The sequence below is a fragment of the Sceloporus occidentalis genome, unplaced genomic scaffold (genome assembly GCF_023333645.1).
Source record: "Sceloporus occidentalis isolate IW3139 unplaced genomic scaffold, rSceOcc1.0.p SCAF_2, whole genome shotgun sequence".
Classification (NCBI taxonomy): Eukaryota; Metazoa; Chordata; class Lepidosauria; order Squamata; family Phrynosomatidae; genus Sceloporus; species Sceloporus occidentalis.
The window spans coordinates 14,990,123-15,013,673 of NW_028316982.1; the positions used below are offsets into that span (position 1 = coordinate 14,990,123).

General features: G+C 40.5%; 1 protein-coding gene across 19 annotated transcripts in view; it reads left to right on the forward strand.

The window, feature by feature from the left end:
* LOC149317998 (F-box-like/WD repeat-containing protein TBL1XR1) overlaps positions 1 to 23,551 on the forward strand; it is a 236,259-nt gene that overhangs the window by 175,789 nt on the left and 36,919 nt on the right. For 8 of the 19 annotated variants that reach the window (XM_089508806.1, XM_089508804.1, XM_089508818.1 and 5 more), the window contains one exon: positions 17,821 to 17,923. In XM_089508806.1, the coding sequence (XP_089364932.1) occupies positions 17,866 to 17,923 (58 nt within the window). In that variant the 5' untranslated portion in view covers positions 17,821 to 17,865. Of the gene's footprint in view, positions 1 to 7,103; positions 7,120 to 7,229; positions 7,310 to 7,886; positions 7,998 to 17,820; positions 17,924 to 23,551 lie in introns of those variants that run through there. The other 11 variants (XM_089508803.1, XM_089508822.1, XM_089508815.1 and 8 more) reach the window with 4 other exon arrangements.

The window sequence follows — 23,551 nt, forward strand, 5'->3', positions numbered from 1 at the left end:
AATTCCAGACCATTTATGGTAGTGTTTCTAGGGAAACAGTATGAAGCTTATACAGTGATTTCTAAGACTAGGGTTTTTTTTAACCATGTCCAGTTCTAACAGCTGCTACTGCTGCTATTAAAACATTTGTTTTGTATCCATATTTTGCTTGGCACAGTACAGAGAGAACAATCCAGATATGCTGTTCATGCTGGAAGTTTATGGACTTCCTTCTCCAAACAAGGGCATGTGTGTTTGTGTGCATGCACACATACACACCTAGACACCTCTGCCAATGGGAGCCTTGGGGCCTCTTACACATACACCTCCTTTGTTCATGGAGGAGGTTTAATGGATACTGGGATCAAGTTTACAAAAATTCAGCTAAACATATGGACAAGGAATGTGAAGAAAAGATACTCAGTATAACCTGACTTTGTAAAGGGGTACCCTAGCATCTACTTTCTACATTCTTGGTGGGCATAGCCACATAATCATAGTTTGAAGAGACCTCAAGGGCCATCAAATCCAATCCCCTGCCATGCAGAAACACAGAATCAAAGCACCCCCGATAGCCAAATTGTGAGGTTTTTCTTAACGCTGCTTTCTGCATTGAAGTTCTTGACCCCCTTCTTTTTCTTTTAACATCTTGAAGTGAGAAGACAGTGCTGTAAACCAAGAATAGGCTTTCCAAGTGCTGTTGGACTGCAACTTCCAGTATTCCTCACCATTGGCTATGCTGGCTTAGACTCATGGGACTTGTAACAACATCTGGAGGGCCACATGATTCTCTCCACCGTCTGAAAACATTTGCCTTGGAAGGCAGCCGCTGCAGAATAAGCACAGCACTCAGCAATTGCGAGGAAAAGGCCACAACTTTATTGTAACACAACTATAAACAACCATAATGTAGGGTTGGCTACAAAACATGAGGTCTAGATCTGTCATCCATCAACCCCTGATTGATGGATGAACCCAAGTGCTGCTTGGTCATGGCCAAGCTTCAGGATCACAAAGAGACAGACCTGTTAATCGTCCAACTGTTTCGGTAACCGATCATGCAATTGATCGCATCTCCACATATGCAAATGTCCGCATCTCCATCCCTTGTCAATGGGGGACGCTGTATAAATGTTGCCCCCACAATGGCAATACCACATTGCTCACAGCACCTCCATGTCCCCATTGGACTCCTGATCCAGCGCTATGCAGCTCTGGAAACCACGCCCACCCGATCCTAGACCTATGCCCCCACTCCCAACAGAGGGAGGGTGGGTGGGCGAGCTGAGCTGAAAATGGCGCTGCCCGGAGCGCCACGTGGCCTTAAATAGGCCTGATAGCCAATGGGAGGCCAGGATAGGGCAGAGGACCCATCTCCCGGTCTCCCAGCCAATCCCAGGTGGCTCCAAGGGATGATGCCACCCAATTGGGAGACACGTCCACCTCCCAATGACTGTTGGAACATGTAATCCCAAGCAATGGGGCGGAACTTCCTCCATTTTCCCCTGCCGCTTGGCAATCCTGACTCGGACAGCCCATGCACGGGCCTCTGGAGCTGCCTGACCCAGGGAGAGCATGGCCGGCAAGCCCCGGCTCTCCCAGCATGGCAACCGGGCCATCCCGCCGAGACGAGCAGCCTCCTTTTCTTACAATGTTGGCAGATGATTACCAGGAAGCAGGGGAAAGAGACCTGATGTAGGGTAGTGTTGGAATTGGTGTAGTGCTGGGAAAGTTACTTTTCTGGATTTTGGTTCCCAGAATCCCCTCGCTGTTGTAGCCAATTTCACCATGGCTCTGTCACAGCATACCTGTTGTGTTGATGTTGCAGACATGTCTGTTGTGCTTTAGACACATCTGTTGCATTGATGTAGCAGTCCTGACAACTGTTTTGGATTATGCCCTAAATAGAATGCTTTAACCAACATTATCTAATGTGGATAGAATATTTTTGCTTCTTTTAATATTTTTACTACTATTTTTTTAGGACAGCCATTCCATTTGAATTTTCTATACTTAAGTGTGCTCAATGTGAAAGACAGGTGAAGTCACAGGGGATAAATACACCCATGACTTCACTCTTGCCTTTAATTCTTCCTCCTCTCTGTAGGTCCCAGTAGAGCTAGTAGCTTTCTCAAGATCTGGGATCTTGTGGCTCAGTCTGCTTGTGAGATTCTGGCATGCTTTTTAAACATCAGCTACTGTTTAGTTATCACAGCTGTGTTGCTTACTCTGTCTCTGCTTTTTAAAAGCAGGGTACAAGAGTGCACTTAGACAGGAAGACCTAATGTAGTACTGTGTTGACTAAGCCCAGTTCTCCCTGTGGATCTTAAAAGAACTAGATGCATTCTTAAAACCATGGATCAAGGTGATACGTGTGATTTGGTCTGCTTTTGAGAGTCTCGCAAATCCTTTCCATAGAGTTTACAAGGGACCTTTCGGACAAGATTTCAGTGTGGAGAAGGGGATTCTAATAATCTAGCATCTCAATTCCTTTTATTTTAGGATGACAGGTTGTGGAATAATTCCCAGGTTGTGGAATCCCTTCCTGCAGGAGGTTTCATTTGCCTTCTCTCTCCTTTCCCTTTACCAAGAGGCTAAGACCTTTTTAATCACGTAGTGGTTTGAACATTCGACTGCAACTCTGAGCACTAGAGTTTGAATTTGCATTCAGCCATGGAAACCAATTAGGCAAGTCACATGCTCTCAGCCTCAGCAGAAGGCAATGGCAAACGTCCTCTGAACTAATCTTGCCAAGAAAACCCATGGTAGGTTCACCTTAAGTTGGAAACAACTTGAAGGCATACAACACATAGGACTTTCTTATTCAGGATGGTCTTTGGCTGAAAATCTTTGTGACAGAAAGGGTTTGCGTTGGGGTGTTTTTTATTATTATTGTTGTTGTTGTTGTTGTTATTATTATTATTATTACTACCATGGTCAGTGTTTGTATATTGTTTTAATCTTGTTTTGTAATAGTCTGTTGTTGTGTTTTAAATTAACTTTAGTATTAATGTTTTAATTGTATCTTCTTTTTGTAACTGTAAGCTGCCATGGGTCCTGCATAAGGAGAAAGGCAGGAAATTAAATAAATAATGATAGCTGGAATCTTTCTCTCTAGCAAAATCTCCCTCTGAATTTCAGAGGCAGCCCAGGTTTTGTTTTTCTCTGGTACAGAGATTTTCTTGGGTCACTTAGGATTTTTCCCTCCCCCACAGAACAGTACTAGTTCAGTAGCAAAAAATAATGCTTTCACTCCAGGCATATTTGAGAAGTAGGCCTTATCTGTGCTCACTCCTGTTAAGGCTAGCGATGTAAAAATGATGTGACCTGTTTCTGAGAACATTATGCCCAGCATTACAGCCAGTGAGAATGTGGTTAGTATTTTAGCATTTCTTTCCCTGTCATGAGCTCTCCATGCCTACTTTTTAAAGCAACCTGTCATTTTCTTTCTTTCAAAAATTCCAAACTAGATGTGTCATATAGTTTGCTTTCTCTGTTCAGATTGGCCCAAGAGGTGGAGTTGATTGCCTTAAATTAGATCACCAAAGTTTAAGAATATAATCATAGACACATAACACTCCCTGTGCAAAATTGTTTCCCCTTCCCAAAATTGGGAAAGAAAGTTAATTTCCTTCTTTCTTCATAACTTCTCCTGCTTTGGGTTTCAGATTTTCAGTGCATTTGTGTTAATGTGCTGGTGACAACAAAGATAGCTAATAGTGAGGAATTATGGGAAGCATAGTCCAACATTTTATGGAGTGTTGAACAAGATTTGATTATCAACGGATTTTATTAATATGTTCTCTCTAGGAATATCTAGGTCCTCCAGTGCAACTCTATGGTCAGCCTTAACCAAAAGTCAGACTGAGGGACCTAGAGATTGCTAGAGAGATCACTCAATTAGGCATTTGTCTCTCCTCCAGAGCAATTCTATGATCAACGTCTAGCAAATGTTGACCAGGCCTGTAGCTAGGCCTTTAGGGGCCCTGGGGCAGAAAGTAGGGCTCGGTAGGGTGGAGCATTCACACGCTCCCAAGTCCTATTGCACACCGTGGGTGTCATCTTGGCGTACAGCCGTTTGGGGCCCCCTTTGGCTGGGGCCCTGGGGCAGTGCCCCAGTTGCCCCAGCCTAGCTACAGGCCTGATCTTGACCACAGAGTTGCATTGGACGACTTAAAGATGCCGAGAGAGGTGTTCTCTCAGGTAAAAACATAATGTTTTTGTTATTTGTGTATTTTCCACATTCACAGAGGTCCTGTGCCCCTAACATCAATGAAGGTGGAGGGATGAGTGTATTTCAAGTATGCTGGAGGCTGTTATCCAAAATATCTGAGGGACACAAGGTTAAGGAAGGATGCTCTAGGTTCTAATGATAGATACATTTCACAAATTTTGAGGAAAGCAATGCAAAGGAGACTAGCTTTTTAAAAAATATAATGAAAAGTTTCTCATTATAGCTTTAATGAAGACATTTGTTAAAGGGGTCAGGTTTGAACAATACTGTTTTGACCATGTTTAAACTATCAAGTGTCGCAGTAGACCTTTCAAGCTTGGAGAGCTTGAAAGTGAGTACTAGAATGTCAACGCTCTTTTACATATGACATCAAATGATCAAACTCATTGCAGCTTGGATTTTGTTCTGCTGGCATTCTAAGGGCCCTTTTAGAAGCAGCTGTATAATGGCTTTTTGTTTGTGTCTCCCTCAAAACAAAACAAAGAAAAAGAATTGTGAATGCAATTAATGAGGCACAGAACATGGGTAGTGGCCATTTTGAAATCAAATGCTAGAGGACTTGTAGTTTGTTTTGGTGGGAGCTTTTTCAAATGTTCCCTGTTAAGAAACTGTTTCATTTACTCAGAAAGAGAAAAATGTCCTGGAGTGTGTCTTGACATTGCTTTGTGAGTACATTGGCAGCATTAGAAACCCTTGTCCTAAGGACAGGAGAATAAAATCTGTCAAATAGATCTATTTAATTAACTTTTTTTGAACTGTAGTACAGCATTATGGGTCGAAACCGTAACTTGAGATTACATGCAGGAGCAAACTGTGAACAAATGAAGTTTAGAGTACAGGTGTAATATGCTGTAGTCTACATCATATGACATTTTTAAAAATAAAAACAAGGATGTTACATACTTGAAGAGCCCTCCCCTCCCTCCTTCCACCTGTCAACTTCTGGCCTGGAGGGAGTGAAAAGACAGGCCCAACGCCATCAGGCCCAGCCTCGATTAAGAAGAAGAGCCCTCCCTCTGGTCCATCTGCCTTGGTCCAGGCCTCAGAGGGGAGAGAAGAATGCTGGACCTGATCCCCTCCCCCCTCACCATTCCCTTCTCCTTTTGGGTTGTGTCTTTTTAGATTGTAAGCCTGAGGGCAGGGAACCGTCTATTATCCCCTCTGTTGTAAGCTGGCTGGATTCCCAGTGATTGGGCGGCATATAAATAAATCCTATTATTATTATTATTATTATTATTATTATTATTATTATTATTTTACGCTAACCAACTCCCCACTTGGCACCTCCAAGGTGTTTTTAGCCTACAACCTGACTATTAGCTACCCAGACTGTGATGGACATTTTTGTCCAGAACACCTGGAAGCCAACACATTGGAAAAGGCTGATTTTGGCCGCTTTTGTCCATGGCCTGAAAATGTTTAACTCTGTCACCAGTCTTATACATACATGCTTACTTGGGAAGCATTTTTAGAAGTGGACTGACAGTTCGACAGCTGAAGCAAAGCATGGATGAGAGGAAGCCATTGCTGTTGGGAGTGAAAAATTGCAGAAGGAACAGTGGAGCGAGGTGGACTTATCAAATGAGGGTTTCTTGGCAAGATTTGTTCAGCAAGGGGTTTGCCATGGTCTTTTTCTGAGTCTAACAGAATGTAGCTTGCCCAAGGCTTGCTCCAGAGTCCTAGTCCAATGCTCAAATCACTATGCCACACTAGCATGAACAAAATAGGTCGTGCCTTATTTTGTTCCTGTTGATAAATACCAAGTTTTAAAATATGTGTTTAAATATACATTCATTTTTTACATGTATTTTGCCTTTGAAACAAGCAATGTGCATTTAAATAATATAAATATAAATCAAAACTAGGATCATTTTTTCCCATTTAAAGTAGTGCTTGTCTCTTTAATGTACTTTGAATTTAAAGTGGAAAAAAGAGCACAGCCTAAGTCCATAATCCAAAAGAAAGACTTGTGCATGTCCAGAGATGTATCTTTACCATGTTATTTATTATTTATTTATTTAAAATATCTGGTTATTGCAGCATTTATATAATTTAAATCAAATTGGTTTAAATCATAATTTAAATTGCTTCTCCAAAGGACTCAATTTTAACAATTGAAGTCACAGTTTAAATTACTAGTGAAGATTATATTTAGCATTTTAAATAAAAGATATGTCAGATATGTACATTTGATCAGATGATATGTACACACTAAGCAATTATTATGAATTATTTTCAAATTAATTTTCAATTCATCAAAATTGTGCTGCCATGCATTTTAGATCCAGAATCTTCTTCCTTATGGAAATGAATTTCCATTTACACAAATACTCTATTCCTTTTCCTTCCCTGTCTTTGCACTGACACACTGCTTCACATATATCACCTGCAGACTAAATACTGATCAGATTGTCTCACATTGCCCTAAATTACCCTTAACTTATTTATAGAATATAATCAGAAATATTATTGTTAGTATTGATGATATGTTTAACCTAGGGTGTGTCCACACTGCAGAATTAAATCAGTTTAACACTACTTTACCTGCCATGACTGTCCTGAAGAATTCTGGGATTTGTAGTTTGGTGAGGCACTCGAAAAGATCAGGCTGAATACTTCACCAAGCTAAGCATCCCAGGATTCCACAGAATGGATCCATGACAGTTAAAGTTGTGTCAGACTGCATTAATTATGCAGTATGGCTACATCTCTAGATTCTTCTTTACTATTTTTGAAGAAATTTTAATGTGCTTTAAATAAAAGCAATACCAAATTAAATTAAAATTCCATTTATTTTAGGCCTTTTAAAATAAGGAAGCTGTTTAATAAAGAAAACAGCTACAGTTAACAACAATCTGAAAAGCAACCTCTGAAACAACACAGTCCTGACTGCTGTCAGAAATGAAGTAAGGATGGGGTCAGCTTTATGTCCCCTTGGGAGTAAGTTCTATCACTAAGGTGCTACTGTGGAGAAAGCCCTGTCTCACATTGTTTTTATTGTTTTTCACTACTACAGAGAGAAGCCACAATTTGGTTTTAAAAGTCTCTCCCTTTGGCAGTGAGAAAAAAACTGTGGCAGAGCAAACTACAGAGAATGTAAGTTCATAGGCACATGATTCTCCCTGGTGTGCATCCTCTTTGTTTGCATTGCGGCCAACACAATTGTGCAAGCAGATCTCCCATCATGTTGTGAAAGTGGGTGTGCTGTAGGCTATAGAACATTGTCTCTCACAGAACTATATATTTGGGCTCCAAATGTACATTAGGTGTATTGTATCTTCCCTTGCACTGAGCCACTTTTGTGAATGAACCATTAGGAAACCATAGTATTATACCAGATCTTGTACAGTTGACCCTTGGTTTCCTCTGGGTTTTAGTTCCAGTACCACACACACACACCATGGATTTCAAAATCCATGGATGCTGAAGTCCCATTAAATATAGTGACACAGTAAAATGGTGTCCCTTATATAAAATGGCAAAATCAAGGTTTACTTTTTGGAATTTATATATTTTTAAAATATTTCCAAGCAGTGGATGGTTGAACCAGTATATACAGAATCCTTAGAAACAGGGGGCCAACTGTATTACTACTATTGAGATGTATAAAGATTTAGTTAAAGAAACAATATAGGGACAAGATCAGCTCTGTTTTTATATTCATTTATTTTAGGGGTTCAGGCTTCAGCCAAATCAGATGATTAAAAGTCAGTTTTTAACTTTTTGCTGATAGTAGACTTTCTAATGGCTGCTTCCTGGAGTGGAATCATCCTGGAAAAACCATGTGAGTTGCCTTGAGTTTCATGGGGAAGAAATGTAATAGAAATGTAGTCAAATTAATAAGGATTGTCTTTGCTTCTAACAATGATTGGTAGCTTCATTTTAGTAAATTGGATAACTTATGCTTATATTTATAATGAGGTTTGGCAATGTGCAAGTATAGTAAACAGCTTGATTAAGAGGGCATAACCATCTAAAAGATTTTTAATTGACTGTCAGTCTAGTAAATTTATTTATTTACTGAGAAATTTACCTGGTGTTGCTCAGGGTGATCCTGATGATTTCACTTATGATTTGAATGGAGGCAATGAATGGCACCACTTAAAAGCCTTGAGAGTATGTTCCACAGAGATTCCAGACAAAATGGATCAAAAGCACCAATGCCTCCTCCTTCCCACCCCTGGCAACCCAAAGTTGGTTGATTCAAGTTTTCTTTAAAATGAGTGTAAATATCACACTTGGACAAAATTGGTATGTAAACGTACATTTTAGAGAAACAGAAAAAATTCCCCCCACAGAACTCTGAAGTGTCCAAAATATTACTGTAGCCTTCATTTTTGAACCCATCTGTTAATACACAGTTTATGATTGTATATGGATTTGTGTAGCAAAAATAATAAACAATTGTAAGATTTTATAATACAGATATATTTACAGTGAGCCTGCGCCATATGCGTGCTTCTCTTCCACGTCTTTCAGCATACGCTGAAGCTGCTGTACAATGTTATGAATGGCACGTGCACCTATGGCGCGCAAACTGCATGTACACGCCCTGTTATTTTCAATGGGGCACGAGCATACTTGATTTTCCCCTTACAGGGGGGGGGGTACAGATCCCCCACATAAGGGAAGGGAGAACTTTATTTTCTCTTTTTGTAACTCCCTTATCTACTACTCAGCTGATAAAATTTTATAATTGGGGGATTCATAGTTTTCAAAATAATAAATATTCAATATTGAGGCTATCCAATCTTAGAATTCTGCCAGGAATGCCAAACTAGAGAAGCCACCCTCTCCTTTTTCTCTTTTCCAGCTTTCCTTTCTCCTTTCTTCTTTTTATCTGGCAGTGGAAGACATACCATTATTCAGCGACCAACCAGTTGCCAAGGGATAAAGCCCTGCTTGCATACACACTGCAGTTCTCAGCAACTGAAAGGAACGTAGGAAGCTACCTTATGTAGAGTCAGGACATAAGGTCACCTAACTCAGTGTTATTAACTCCGAAAGTAAATAGCTGTCCAGGATTTCAGCGGGAATATTTCTTGCTGGTCTCCTTATCTGATCCTGCTTAGGCTCCCAAACCATATGAGATCGAATGTGTTTAGGGCGTTATGATGGTGATATACTGGAGGCAATATATATCTGTTGTGGACTAGTAGGCACAAATAATCCTATCCCCCTTGAATGTGCCAGTACCTCATTAAAGCCATCCAAGTTGGTAGAAATGAATTTTTGAAAAAAGAAAAAAAATCCCTCCTAGACAGAGTTTTAAATACTGTGCAGCCTTCAAGGATTTGGAAATGTTCTTTTTAGGATTCAAAGCAAAGTCTTTCCTCTACCAGCATTGCTTAGCTTCAGAAAAGCACCTTGCAAAGCTCGTTTGTTCTATACCCTGGAAAGATTTGAAAGCCCAAAAGTGACAGTTTAGAGGAGTCGATCAATAACATCAGCAGGAGGCAATATTTAAGAACTTAGGAGGGAGTGAGGAGGAAAAAGAATGTCAGCCCTAATTCAAATTGATACCTAATAAATATATCCCGATAAAAGACGTAATGCATTTAAAATGTATGAACTACCTATTCATTATACAAATTTCCTTCCTAATGACTTTTAGATGGATGAATTTTCACCCAGCTTCATTTCTCCTTTGAGTTACGCTAGGGCAGTTTATTGAAACTTGCGGGGAAGCTCACTGGAAGTTATGCTTCTGCATAAACTGTAGAAGCTTGGCATAATTTATGATATTTTACAGATAAAGCAAAAGAAGGCCTTGATTTTGTATGGATTAAATTGCTATTAAACATCCACCAAATGGTCAGAATGTGCATGGAAATTTAGCCATAAAAATGGGAATTTGGCCATAAGGATGAACAATAGCTGAATGGATAGACAAGTGCCAGATTTAACATATCGTTCAAGATAGCTTTGCTCTACCTCCCCTTTTGGTAGTCCCTGTTTGCCCCCAGTCTCCATCTTTGAGAGTATTGAGAGAATCAACCCATAAAATGCCATCAAAACACTGTTTACTGTATATGTCCTTGTATAAGTCTAGAAATTTAGGTTAAAAATTGATCCAAAGAAGCTGAATCGACTTATCCATGGGTCAATGTAAGTGCTGTAATTTAACTCACTCACACACACACATATCCCCATCCATCCCTTGGTGAAAGGCAAGACTTGAATCTGCCCTGGAAGCATCCCCCCCCCCCCCCCGGTACTCTCTCATCCATTCAGCCTTTAGTATGAGTACAAATAATTATGCGTGCTGTAATTTTGTAAGTTCTTTGGTATTGTTTTCCTTTGCTCCAACCTTTACATTTTACATTACATGCCCCTAGTTTTTACCCTCGACTTATCCATGGATCATATTAAAATCCATAATTTTGGCCCCAAAACCTGCCCTTGGCTTATACATGTGGTCGACTTATAGTCAATTATATATGGTATGTGTTTATGTTTAAGGCCCTATATGGCCTTTATCCAGACTATATGAAGGACTATATTCTCCCATATAAGTCTTCCCAGACTCTTAACTTTTCAGGGGATGCTCTTCTCTTGTTTTACTTTGGGGTTTTTTGGTGGGCTTTAGGGAACAGCTGTTTATTAGGAAAGGTTTTCCAATAGGGTGCTTTACTATTTTATTTCTTGCTCTTTCTGTGTATATGTTTTTGGTTTTAGTTTCTACAGAAAATTATTTTTAAGAATAATTTTTATGTTTTTCTCTTGCTGTTTATCTGTTTCTGTTTTAATTTTTGTTAAGCTGCCTTGAATTCCGATTTGAAAGGGAAAGCAGGAATTAATAAATAACAACAATGGTAATGATGTAACACCAAACCAGAAACAGATTGTGAAATATTGTTTCCACTTTCGTTATTGTCTACAAAGAGTTTCCCCATATAATAACTTTGGGAGGTAGTTTTAAGGCTGTGCTGTATATGAAGGTGTCTTGATCCAGAACCCAAGCCTCTGCAAGAGTTCATCCACTGCCAAACATTAATCCATGCTACTGCTATCATGTAAGTTGTGTTGATGGTAAATGATGCAGGAGATGGTACACAGCAGAAAACTTTCCCAGTCTTTTGCTGATGGGGTCCAACATCCCTCACGGCGAATTGGGCCTCTGGATAAATGCAATCCAGACTTATCCCTTCAGCAAGCAATTGAATCAGATCCTTATTGCTGGACGTACAGGGCATGTGGGTTAGGTGGAAGATGGGCTCCCAAGGATGATGTAGTGCAAGAGGAAGCAAAGAAAATCAAAGTATGCAAGTGTGACACATTTCTCCCTCCCAATAGCAATAAGAACTGTGCAAGGAGATTAGAAAAGAGAAAAAATAATTCCTGCATTTGGTTCTCAACCTTCATATCTTTTCCTGAACCTTAGAAGGCAAATCCCATGCAGAAAGTACCTACCAAGGTCACTAATGCAAGTTAACACTTCTATGCCACTGGAAAACTGTTAATGTTTGACCATGATGCTAACAAGGACTTCAAAGTCATCTGCCTGGTTACAGAGACCAAGCTCACTATAGAAGGATATTTAAGGGTGGTTGTTTTTTCCTGAGTGAAAGCAAGATAGCAGGTTCTCTGTTGCTAAGTTGTTCCTAGTTAGTTGAGAACCAGCATGGTTTGAGTACTGGACTAGGCCTCAGAGGGACCAAGGGACCATTCACACTGCACAAATATATTATATTCCACTTTAACAGCCATGGTTCTGTCCTATAAAATCCTGGGCTCTGTAATTCTGGGAGGCACTAGAGGTACACTGGCTGACAATTCTAAATATATTTCCCTATACAGCTGGTTCCAGCTTTCCATAGCATAAAACTACAGCACTTAAAGTGAAATAATAGTACTATAATTGTGTTGAGTGACTGGACCACAAGGTTCAAACCCTTGTTCGGCCATAAAAGCCCACTGAGTGGCCTTGGGCACATCACATTTTCTGGATCAGAGGAAGGTAATGTCCAGTCCCTTCTGAACAAATATTGGCAAGCAAATCCCATGATAACATTACTTAAGGGTCACCATAAATCAAAAGCAACCTCTCCTACCACCTCCAACACAACATTTTAGGAAGAGAAAATGAGCAGCGGTGATAATACATTTTGAACTACAGAATGTGTATTCTTACATCTTAAAAGAAAAGAAAACAAAAACATTTAACTAGGATAAGTCAGAGATAGCAGGTTAAAAGTCACTGGAAAGTTTTTGCTGCTCAACAGGGATGCCTTGAACCCAGAAAACTGGCAGGCAGTATGTAATGTGGGATGTCATATTGAGGAGGGAGCAAGCTTGTTTTCTGCTGCTCCAGAGACTAGGACCCGGAGCAATGATGCAAGCTGCAGGAAAAGAGATTCCACCTCAACATTAGGAAGAACTTTCTGACAGTAAGGGCTGTTTGACAGTGGAACACACTCCCTCGGAGTGTAGTGGAATCTCCCTCCTTAGAGGTCTTCAAACAGAGGCTAGATGGCCATCTGTCGGGGATGCTTTGATTTGGATTTCCTACATGGCAGGGGGTTGGACTGGATGGCCCTTGCAGTCTCTTCCAACTCTATGATTCTATGATCCTGCTTCACACTGCACCCATGACGCCTCCAGGAAAAGGTTTACAATAAATCCTATTTGCTGTGGAAATAGGAGATTTTTCATCTCTATACCACTGCATATTTGGGTTTTGTCTGAACCTTGAACAATCCTTCTCATAAGCTTTCAAGAATTCAGCTGCGAGATTTGTGGCAAAATGTGTACCAATCTGTAACTTTCACACCCTTAAGGTCAATATAAACACTGTGTATAGTACATGGATACGCTAATGGACTACGTTTGCATTTGCATTTTAGCTGTTGCATTTCCTCATTGTGAGGAGTAGTGTACCAGTAACACCCACCCAAGAATTGAAACTTGGCACCAGAGATGGGAATCTGATGTAACTGTTTATTTGAAGCAATTTGACTTGCCTGGCTAGTGCTGTTGCTGTTGCTGTGTGGCCTTCATCCATTGACAGGCAGGAATAGTTATAGACTTTCTTAAGGAAAGACTCAGATGCAAATCTTCACTCAGCTTTATGAAGTCAATTACCTAACTCCGACTGTCCGTTCATTGTCTCTTAGCCAAGTTATTTCACATTGGTTTTATGACGATAAAGTTTAGGCAAAGGGGTAGTAAGTGAATTTGTTGGCTTGTATGTGCTGTGACTCCTTGACTATACCTTATGCTTTGTCATGCAACTTTTATGACCATCTTTGAAACTGAATTTGTCCCTATAGCCACAGGTTTTGCATTTCGATTACTGTACTATTCATGTACATACACCCTGCCTAGTCATTGGAACAAAGGTCTGTCCATAGGCACTTTACCCCAGGCATCTGATGAAGTAGACCAAGTCTATGACAGAGTAAGCTATAAACTTCTTTCTCTCAGTCTCAAAGGTGCTACAAGATCCCTTTGTATATTGATGCAAACTAACACAGCTATGTCTTTGAATACCATGCCTCACACTGTGTGGTATATGAGGTGTATGTACATGAAGTTACTTCCATATAGGAAGCATAACATTCAAATCTGTTCTGTCCCTCTGTAGCCAGTTTGCCTCCCAAGATTTTTACAGCAGTAACCCAAGCCTGTCTTCCTTCTTTCTGTTAACTGCAGTGCCTCTGTGGTTCATTCTGGCTACAGTAGAACCTGGTTCATAGAACAAAAAAATAATAATTAAAAAAATGTGGAAAGTACATGGGGCAGGAGCGACATTTTCCACAGAGTCTAGGCCCCAGCTGGAGCATGGAGTTCACGCACAATCCACCAGCACTTAAGAGCAAGCAGACAATCAAATGCTGATAATCAATATTCTATTGAGAAGGGGGGGGGGGAGGGATGACTTAACTCTAGTTCATAACTGAAGGCATTGGGGATGTATTTCTCAAACATGCAATTTTCTTTTTTCTCATCAACCAGACCACAAGTTCAGTTAGCTTCTGCAGTCTTGTGGTTCTTAAAAGTGCTTGGGAAATTTCAGCATCAAATAAACTACCACAAGCCACATTTTCAGTATCAAATACACTATGGCATGCATCTTACCTTTGCAAGAAATGTCTGGTGCAAGTTTTTTTGTTGTTGTTTTTGTTTTTATTAGGTTTGGTTTTATTAGAAAGATGGTTATGATATTTGCAACAGCTGCTTTTCTTTTGGACTGATTAAAGTGATATATACATGGAAATTTTTTCTTTCTTTCTTTCTTTCTTTCTTTCTTTCTTTCTTTTACTGTTTATGTAATATATGCACCTGTGTGTGTGAATGTGTGCATGCACATCTCACTTGTGCTACTCTGTAGACATTTGTAGGGGCTAAAAATTGATACACCGGCATGACTACTCATGAGTATTTACTCATACTAGGTGCTAATAGTATGTACCTTGAGGGGTAATAGATTAAATACCTCAGAAAGTCATCTTCCAAGGCATTAATGGAAAATACTGCCTCTTTAACACTATATTGGAACATATTCATAAAAATGACTTCTCCCTAACAAAAACTCAGAACAAGTAAGGGGTGCTATTGATTACACAAGCTTTCCTGGGGTTTCTATGATGCATTGCAGGGGGGAAATGGTTTGTGTAGAACCATTGTGTAGAAATACTTATAAATATTTCTTTAAGTATTGTAAATGGACTTAAATACTTTAAAGTCCATTTACAGTTTAAAGAAGGAGGGTGCTTCAGGCTTTCTGTGCCATGCATAAAGGGAGGAGAAAGTCTCTCAAGAGAACCTCAGGCAGCACACTAAATGAACTTTATTAGTATGCCTCCCCTTTTAAAAAATGTTTTGGAAGAACCAAAATATTTTTGGAAGTTTTCAGCCCTTTGCTCAGGTGTGGAGAAAACATCTGTATAAAGTCCTGGTAAAAGACTGGAGATTAAGAAGAAATGTCTCATAGTAAAGGGTTGGGTTTCTTTTGAAATTTAGCAGCAATTATGTACAAGATCAAAAGTTAACCTTGTTATGAAAAGAGGCATATTTTTTTTCTGATGCTTATTGTAATAACCTGTTATGTGTAGAGCAAGCCATTAAAGGCAAGTTGCTCGGATGGCCCTCACTGGGATTATTGCCTATTTCCTTTACAGGTTCCTTTCATTCTTCATTCACTATTAAACAATTTCAGTGTTTATGTTACACTGCCACCTTTTGTCCAGTAGGTGGGAAGCCTCATGTCTGGCAAGATCAGAGCTTAGAAAAGTTACTTTTTTAGAGTAGAGTTTCTGGATTCCACAGTCAGCATGGCTGATGATCATACTGAGTAAGAGGTTTGGGGAACTATAATCCAGATAAGTACATTTTTCCTTTTAAAGGTCTAGGTGGAAAAATGCACTGCATTTCTTATCCTGTTACCTCTGTCATTTTGGGGAGGAATGGTTTGATACAGGCCTTGCAAAAAGTATATTCAGTTATGGTGGAGATGGTAGCATTATTATTATTACTATAACTCATTGGACCTACATTCCCTCCCATGTAAACACATAGTTTAGACTCTGAAGGACAAAAGGTGATTTTGCAGTTTTAAAAAATCCATTAGGTTTCAGGAATATATCCACAATTCTCATCCCTCATTATTGGTGATGGTGACTAGGTCTGATAGCAATTTTAGTCAAACATCTTGTCAACATCTTGAGGGTTACCCAGTTCTAGTTTGGTGCTGTTTGTTCTCTGTTTTAAGCCAAACATTAGCTCTCTGTTGGGGATGTAAAGAGTATCTTCTCATCCTCAGTGAAAAACATTCAGATACTCTGCCAACAAATAGTTTATTGTTGTAAGATTCCTCACAGTTGAGTTTTTGTTGAAAATCAACATTTTTGTTTTGTTGAAGAACAGCATTTTATGTAGAAAACAATGTATTTTGTACAAAATAATTTTTTTATACAAAAATGCTGGGGGGGGCAGTTTGCACACAAACATTTTCACAAAGTTTCTTGAAATGCTCAAAAAAAGTAATTGAAACATGCACAGAAACACCAAAAAGACAAAACTTATCACGTTATTTACTCTTGCATACAGGAATGAACCAAATACTTACATTCTTAATCTCTGTCTGTCTGTATCAAACTTTCATTTAAAAAAGAGAAACATGGATTTCTGCCTATATGGATTAAACACAACCTCCACTCATGAAGACTCATTGCCTAGAAAGGCATCGGGACCATGGATCCATGATGAATAAACAGATACTCTGATATGTCAACCCTTTCATCTCCTTCAGTGCATTGGGGTTATATACATTTGTATTTGAGGATTATTATTATTATCTTTGTTTTATCAAGGTTTTATCATGGTTGGAAATAAACTTACTTACTTACTTACTTACTTATAACATCTGATAAACCTGTATTGTTTTGGATTCCTCTCCTCCTTAACAGTTCTCCCATCCCTACAAGACATCTGTGGGGAAAGGAGCTGGAGTTACTCATGCATTAACTTCTTATAGCACCACTTGATGCCCACCTTTACTAATTTCTAATCTGGATTCCTTCCATTTTAAATAATCTCAAGCCATTTTAAATATCTCTGGTTTCGAGTCAGTGGTGTGCTTTTGGGCATTTTTTGGCCAAATCTTTGTTCCTCCCATTTTGGATGGTTACAATCAGCCATTTTAAATATTTCAAGTTTCGAGTTAGTGGTGTGTTTTTGGCCCTCCAAAGGGCCAGAGATGTATAAAAGCCATAAAAATATCCTGGGAGTGGGCTGCATGGCAGCTTGTACACTTCAATTTTCCTATAGAATCATAGAATCGTAGAGTTGGAAGAGACCGCAAGGGCCATCCAGTCCAACTCCCTGCCATGCAGGAAATCCAAATCAAAGCATCCCCGACAGATGGCTATCTAACCTCTGCTTAAGGACCTCCAAGGATTACAGAATAATGCAGGACCTTACCCCCACCCCCCACACTTAACTTTTACAAATGTCCTTCTTTGTCTCTTTAGATGTCTTTGTCAAAAGAAAGCTGTGAGGGTAAAACTAACATGCACAATTAATAAATACTGGATGCTTGGTGGGAGGTTTATTTTTCAGCTATTTTAATTATAGGAGTTTATTTATACATTTCCATGTCTATCACTTCATAATAGCTAACAGCACAGAATTCCCTCAAATGTGCAAATTGTTAAGGTTGGCAGATGGCCTTTTCTTCAGTTAAAGCAGGATTCTGGTCTATGTGGGGAGAAGAGAGAGAGAGGGAGTGCATAGTGTGTCTCCCTTAGGGCCTTCCCTTCTGGAGATGTCATGTTTTGGGAGCTATTACATTTAGCTGAAACAGAGGGAGATAAGAGAAATGGCCTTTTACAAAAAGATACCTATGTTTGGCTCTTCTTGCCCCTAAAATGGGAGTAGTAACCCAAGACATCTGGCATGTGCTAGTGTTGCAAGACCCAAGATTAAATCATTCACCTTGAAGATGTTCTTTGATGCTATACCTTTCAATTCGATTTTACAGTTGTGAACTCAGTACTGCTAAGATGTCATTTTTTTTGTATGGATCGATATATGCTTTACTAGTGGAAACCAATAATTTGATCTACTGATTCTTAATTATTATTATTTTTGGTTTATTTTTGTAGGGTTATATCCTTCGTCGTGACCTCATGGTTTAAGTGGGCATAAAGATGAGTATAAGCAGTGATGAGGTTAACTTCCTCGTATATAGATACTTACAAGAGTCCGGTGAGTATTTAACTAATAATACACTGGGGAATTCATTTTCAAGCTAGGATTTCAGTTCAAATTAATATTCAAATGTACACCTGTATTAGGGGATCCACACCCTTGTTTTATGCTTATTGGCAGAAAGAATGAGGTTCACAAACTTTGTAGTTCAGGTTACACTTCTTAGCTCTGTCCTACACACAGTAGGTGGCCTGACCAACTCCTAGCCCTGTAAATAAAACTATGAAATGAGGACAATAAAAGTGACTCTTATATAGTTATTTCTAAGGTTTATAATAATCTAAAATATGTGAAACACTTTGGCTTTTAGTTCTGACCAGAGTCGATGATCATTTGCTGTATGCAATGTTGAATTATTTATTAAACTTGATCTCAAGAGGGCATAGAAAAATGGCTGTCCATGGGGTACATGGGCTGCCTATCTCGGGAGTCCCTTCTAGTCAAATTCTCTACCCCACTCAGGGGAAAAATCTTTAAGACAAGGCAAATGACAGGCAAGTACCATGTTTTAAGGGTAAAATGTGTTCATGGAAACCTCCTTAAGCTGTGATTTGGCTTCAAATGAAGGTGGATGCTTTCCACATGCCTTCTATTTAAAAGAAATTGAAGGCAGGGTTCACTGATACCATAGCAAATTTGATGGTGGTGTGTGAACAAGGTGCAGACCTTTCAGCCCTGGAAGTTGTCCTCTCCTGTCTTAGAAGGTACATGAAGTGATAAAATAAACCTGGTGTCCTGGCCATGTTGGCTGGAAATGATGGGATTGTAGTTCAAAGGCTGCTGCAGATTTGTCCTCTCATAGTTCCTTGGGGACCTTTCTAGTGCCTTTGAAGCAGTCAGAGAATTGCTTTACTTGGAAACTAAAAAAAAGAGGCAGGGCTTGAGATAGTTCTTTCATGCCTCAGTTTCTTTGATTCTGTGCTGGTTGTAGAACCCATGGGTATCATCCCATTGCAAAATCTATGAACTCATTCTTTTTATGGCTGAGGAAGTTTGCAAATTGTAGGCTGTGACAATAATGAAAGAAATATTTGAATATAGTATCAGGTTGGCATAAGCCTTGCTATCTTCACCTCTTGTCCTACTAAAACATTGATTTCATAAGTTCTTGTCTCAAGAACCTTTAGAGTAGTTTTAGCCTTGAATCAGTGTACAAAGTCTAGAGATCACCAGGAGATTCAAGCTCTTGAGAACCTTCTACCTTATTTAAGTAAATATGCAAAAGTGCAACATTGTTGCAGCAGGGCAGAGTTCATGGCAAGACATGAGCCCATTGTTCATATACAGTGGAAGGTTATCTGAGGAGAATAGCCCTGAGATAACCTATTTTATGGTTGTGTAAGCAGGCCTTCAGATGGGATGCTGCAACCACTACTTTTGGACTACCTTCTCCATGGGACTGGAGCACTTGTGGATCCCATAAACATCCTTCAGCAACTCTCTCAGGGACAACTACTGCCCCAATAAAGGAAGTTCGTAGTTTGTCATTCTAACTTCACTTTGACTGACTTAAAGATATGAGTAGGATGTTGTCTTCACTGAAATAGACCAAAATCTAGATAACCCAGAATCTATCAAATAAAAAGCTAAAATTGATTACATGTATAAAACCATACATGTCGAGCTAGGAGTGGGAAATGGAAAGGAAAATGGAGCTAGTATGAACCTGAAGAGTTTATCCCCTACTATTGAAAACTGTTTGAAAAATCATATTCCCATAACTACTGGAAATATGGCCTCTGTGACTTCTGATAGTTTACTAGATATGGCTCATGTGATTTCAAAATCTCCTGCATATCTAAAGGAGCAGAAATGAAACAAGCCTTCTTTAAAAATAAAAATAAAAAGGAAAAACCTCTGATTCTCAGGAATCAGAATTTTTTTATACAGTACAGAGTGTGCATGGATTTTCTTCTTTTACTTATATTCATGAAATACATCCATTTCATAGGAATTTACCCATGAAATATACTCTTTCTTCTACTGAATCCTTGTAATAAAAGAGAAACAGTAGTCCCATTGAAGGGTTTGGAACAGCGGACTGTCACCAGATAGATAGATGCCTGTGTGCATACTAGGGATGTGAACCTTTACCTACTTAGTTCTGAAATGTGTTTTATCCCACCTGTGCAAGATTATGAGAACATTTGCACATTTTCCAGTGATTTGTTTCTCCTTTAGGGATTCTTTTGTGAAAATGCTGTTTGTTCAAAAGGATTGTTCCCCTAAAATTATATTTTATATAGAATGAAAATGAAGGTGCTCTTCTTTTCACTCTTGCTCAGGGATGAAAAATGTCATGGCACTTGACAGTTTTTTGACACTTTCTTGTCCCTCTCTTGTCAAAGATGAGAAAATATTCAAATATCCTTTACACCCCTAATACATACAAACATATATGGAACGGGTGCACTTCTGTATGGAATAGGAGCCTTCCATTTTCCCACCATCTGATATGTGACTTACTCTGTTTTTAAATGCATAGATACAGGATGGGGGACCTTAGATGAGAAAGCTGGGCCAAAACTAACAAAATGAATTTCGACACAGAGAAATGTAAGATACTGCCCTTAGGGCAAAATAATGAAATGCATAGATATAAGATGGGGGACACCTGGCTTAACAAGACCACATGTGAAAGGTAATAATAATATTTATTTATTTGTTTATTCATTCATTTATTTATATCCTGCCTCTTCCATTTGGGGATCGAGGCGGGTAACAACAAAGATTGTACGCTATACAACAAGGAAAAGAGATTCCAGCTCAAGATGAGGGGAAATCTCCTGACAGTAAGGGCTGTTTGACAGTGGAACACACTCTTTTGGAGGTCTTTAAGCAGAGGCTGGATGGCCATCTGTCAGAGATGCTTTGATTGTGTGTTACTGCATGGCAGGGGTTCGACTGGATGGCCCTTGAGGTCTCATCCAAGTTTTAATTTGTCAGGGCCTTTCATGTGTGTGTGTGTGAGAGAGAGAGAGAGAGAGAGAGAGAGAGAGAGAATTGGGGACAGTATTATTTTTCTGAAATGCTGTTTTTTATTGACAATTAGTTTTATTATGTACATGATTTTGTGAGTTTTTTTAAAAAAACATGAAATGTGCTGAATAAATACATTGAATAAATACACTTGTCCCTACATATTCATTAGGGTAGGGCACAAGACCCCCGTGAATATGGAAAACCCGCAAATAACAAAAACACCATGTTTTTATCTGAGAGTCAACGTCCAACGGACATTGACCATACAACTGAACTGGAGGAGCTACAAATACCTAGTACAGTATTCTCTCTAGGAATCTCTAGGTCAGTGATGGCGAACCTTTTTAAGGTCGTGTGCCGGCGGCGGGGCTTCTACCCCTAGGATGGGGGCTGGGTGCCGGGGCGGGACTTCCGCCCTCCAGGGGTGGGGCTTCCGCCCGCTTTTCATAGGGAGGGAGCCTCTGGCTCCTCCCCTGAGGGTCCTTCCTGGGGCCGTCAGAGACCGGCAAAAGGGCCGTGGAGAACGGCGCGCCATCCTCTGGCCTTTGCCGGCCCCTGAGGGTCCCTCCTGGGGCCGTCAGAGGCCGGCAAAAGGGCCCTCGCCCTTCCTTCGCTCGCCGCAAAAGGGCTCCACGGAGCCCTTTCCCGGCAAGCAAAGGCAAGCCGGGAGGAGGAGAAGGCGGCTGGGCATGCATCCCAGCCGCCTCCTCCTCGGCCTCTGCTCGCCGGGAAAGGGCTCCGCGGAGCCAAGCCGGGAGGAGGAGGAGGCTGGGCACGCGTCCCAGCTACCTCCTCCACGGCCTCCGCGGAGCCCTTTCCCGGAGAGCGAAGCCAAGCCGGGAGGAGGAGGCTGGGCACGTGTCCCAGACGCCTCCTCCTTGGCCTCTGCTCGCCGGGAAAGGGCTCCGTGGAGCCAAGCCAGGAGGAGGAGGAGGCTGAGCACACGTCCCAGCTGCCTCCTCCTCAGCCTCCGCTCGCCAGGAGGAGGAAGAGGCTGGGCACATGTCCCAGCCACCTCCTCCTCGGCCTCTGCTCGCCGGGAAAGGGCTCCGCGGAGCCAAGCCGGGAGGAGGAGGAGGCTGGGCACGCGTCCCAGCCCCCTTCTCCTTGGCCTTCGCTTCGTGCGAAAGGAAGCAGGGAGGAAGCAGGGAGGGAAGAGGGCTGGGAGGAAGAGACAGACGCGCAAGTGCCTCTGTCTCCTCCTCCCAGGCGCCATTTTCTGGCTTCCCGCTGTCTGAGACAGAGAGACAGTGGGAGGCCCGAAAATGGTAGGGAGGAGGCGGAAGGGGCAAGCGTCCATTCCACCTTCTCCGCCGCCCCCCGTGCCTGGCGAAATCACGCCGCGTGCCACCCGTGGCACGCGTGCAACAGGTTCACCATCACGGCTGTAGGTCTTTCAGTACAACTTTTAGTTAAAGTTGACTATAGAGTTGCACTGGAGAACCTAGACATTCCTAGAGAGAACATAGTAATCAAATCCATGAATAATCAAATCCACAAATAACAAAGCTGCAAATATGGAGGGATGAGTGTATACGGAAGGGTATGCTTCCAGTTCATGGGGAGGATTTCTGCTTTAATGGAGCTTCTTCCTTTAATAAGAAAATTATTATTATTATTATTATTATTATTATTATAGTTGTTGTTATTATTAGTATTATTTATTACACACCTCAAGCTCAAGGTAGAGTACAACAAAGATTAAAACACATAAAACTATCTGAATACATAAGTTAAAACATACGTAACTATAGACTTCCTTTCACCAGACTTTTTTTGATGCCTCTTCATCGAATTTAGATAGAACCATTTGCTGTTCCTTTTGCTTTGAAGCACTGTAGGTAATCTGGCATTATTAACAAACATGGCTGTAAGATATCCTATGATTCTTTGCTTCCATCTGTTGCCTATTCTCCAGCTCCATTTTGTACGCTTTTCATAATACATAGCTATTTGGAATAAATGGTCAACATACTGTATTTGGGTTATCAGATTTTCCCCCATAAGCATTTTTCTAGAGGCAGAAGGAACAGCATAGCACACAAAAGCAGATATTTTCAATAAACCCTGTTTGAATCATCTAAGGGACCTTTCATTCAGGGGAGGAGTTTGAAAAGAGAAGTATTTTTTTAATGCTACCATGCTAGATCTGTGACCATGGGGAGCTCACTTGGGGGAAGGATTCTCCATGATAAATCAATAGCAGCAGCTTTGACTCTGCCTCATTAGCACTAGCAAGTTCAGCATCCAGGAAAGAGCTGAATACACACATTATTTCCAGTGATGGCAGGAAGCCGGTGTCTGGCAGCTGCACTCAGTGGCGTGTGATCTTTACACTTAGTAACGTTTTGCTCCTGCTTATCATACCTATTTTAGTACTTCTGTTTGTGCCAAGGCCATTTCTCCTAAATACAGTGAGATATACCTGTGACAAGACGCTTTACACGTTCTCTCTTCTTTACACAGCCCTGCTTGCTCTTTAGCAGCCTTGTTAAATTTTGCAAAATTGTCACTGATGAGTTTTAACAGCAGTTCCATTCCAGGGGCCCAGGTTTTCTGTTTAAATATTATTCATAAGAATGATGCTCATAACAGTGACAGCTACAAAACTGCAATTGGTTTCATATGCCAATTTATTTATAG